Source organism: Stegastes partitus, unplaced genomic scaffold (assembly GCF_000690725.1).
Source record: "Stegastes partitus isolate 25-593 unplaced genomic scaffold, Stegastes_partitus-1.0.2 Scaffold2851, whole genome shotgun sequence".
NCBI classification, from domain to species: domain Eukaryota; kingdom Metazoa; phylum Chordata; class Actinopteri; family Pomacentridae; genus Stegastes; species Stegastes partitus.
Window position 1 is genome coordinate 11238 of NW_007580582.1, and position 1407 is coordinate 12644.

General features: G+C 41.7%; 1 protein-coding gene across 1 annotated transcript in view; it reads right to left on the reverse strand.

Moving 5' to 3' along the window:
- Nucleotides 1-6: 6 nt before the first annotated feature.
- LOC103375750 (NACHT, LRR and PYD domains-containing protein 14-like) overlaps nt 7-1407 on the reverse strand; it is an 8932-nt gene continuing 7531 nt past the window's right edge. Inside the window, exons 4-5 of the mRNA XM_008306072.1 lie at nt 1209-1288; nt 7-229 (exon numbers count right to left, since the gene is read on the reverse strand). Of these exons, the coding sequence (XP_008304294.1) occupies nt 170-229; nt 1209-1288 (140 nt within the window). The 3' untranslated portion in view covers nt 7-169. The remainder of the gene's footprint in view (nt 230-1208; nt 1289-1407) is intronic.

Here is a 1407-nt window from a genome sequence, read left to right on the forward strand (position 1 = left end):
AAATATTCACATTTATCAGGTGGTTGATTACTGCTACAAGTACAGCAGCTTCTTCAAACAAAGCTTTGGAGGATCTTACTGTGGAACCAGTAATGTGGTTATCAGTGTCAGTGCTAAGAGGGAGAGACTGAAAGCAGCTGAAACAGTGTAAAGTGATGTTGATATGTGATTACCTGTATAAGATCTGTACAGACTCAGTTTGCATTTCAGGAGTGAAGCTCGATGAACTCTGGAATTTAGAGACAAACAACATGAGGTGTTTTGTGACAAACAACCAAGGTGTGTGAGGCCAACACATATTCCAATACAGTCCACACATTACTGAGGTCATTCATTAAATATACTGTATGTGACTTGTCAAGTAGAGTCAAGGTTTGAGATCCCAGAAGCAGCCACGAGCAAAGAACACTGGCTCTGAGAAAGCAATATAAAAGACTCAGTGATTCAAAATGCTAAATGCTGTGCTGAAACGATAAAGATTGTGTGATTAAAGTTGATACAATGATTAATGAAGAACAACATGTGACCAAATGATTAATAGTATGAAGGTAAAACTAATGATTCTGAACAGTATAATGGATTTGAGATGCGTTTTTGTGGATTTTAACAGATTCATGATGATGCTAAAAGAGTAAATGAGGACAGTGTCCTTATGGACAGGGCAGGTCTGGACAAGTCATATGAAGCCACTAGTCATAGGATGTTCGCAGGATGAAATCATTGCTAAAGCAGGCCATGGATCCCGTTTGGTTAAACAGAAGTTCCTCTTTTGGTGAGCAGATGTATCCTGTGTTTGCCAAACTGTGTCCGTTCCTATTACCAAAGATGGAATTGGGTGTTACCTCCGCGACCCGACTCCGGATAAGCGGAAGAAGATGGATGGATGTCAGTACCATCTGCAGAGGCGTAATTACAGAGGTAGTAATTTCCTTCACAAATACCAACAACAGAACCATTTCATAAGGAGCTTAATGGTACTGAATTACCGGCACCAATTAATGCTGGTACTCGTTACCCATCCCTAAGTGTCAGAGTATTTCAGACAGAGACCATCAATGTGTGTCTGTCATCTGTGAGCACTGCAAGCTGGAAATGGCTGATTACACCGGACCAACTGCTGCACGAGTACTTGAGTTTGGTATCTGTTACCTGCTGTGCGTTGAGCCCTTACAACTGTCTGGAATGTCAGTATGGAGTCATTTTCTCACCATCATCAGCTTTGGTTCATCCTCAGAAAGGTCAGGCTCTGTGTTTGCTGTGTTCAGCTCCAGTTTGACGTCAGAGACACCTGATGGGAGAACATCAACAGCACACATCAGAAACCTGACTGGACACATGCAAATATCTGCTGATGAGCTGTCTTAAACCATCATATTTATTTGGTGCATTAGTCAAACCTGTTCCCCA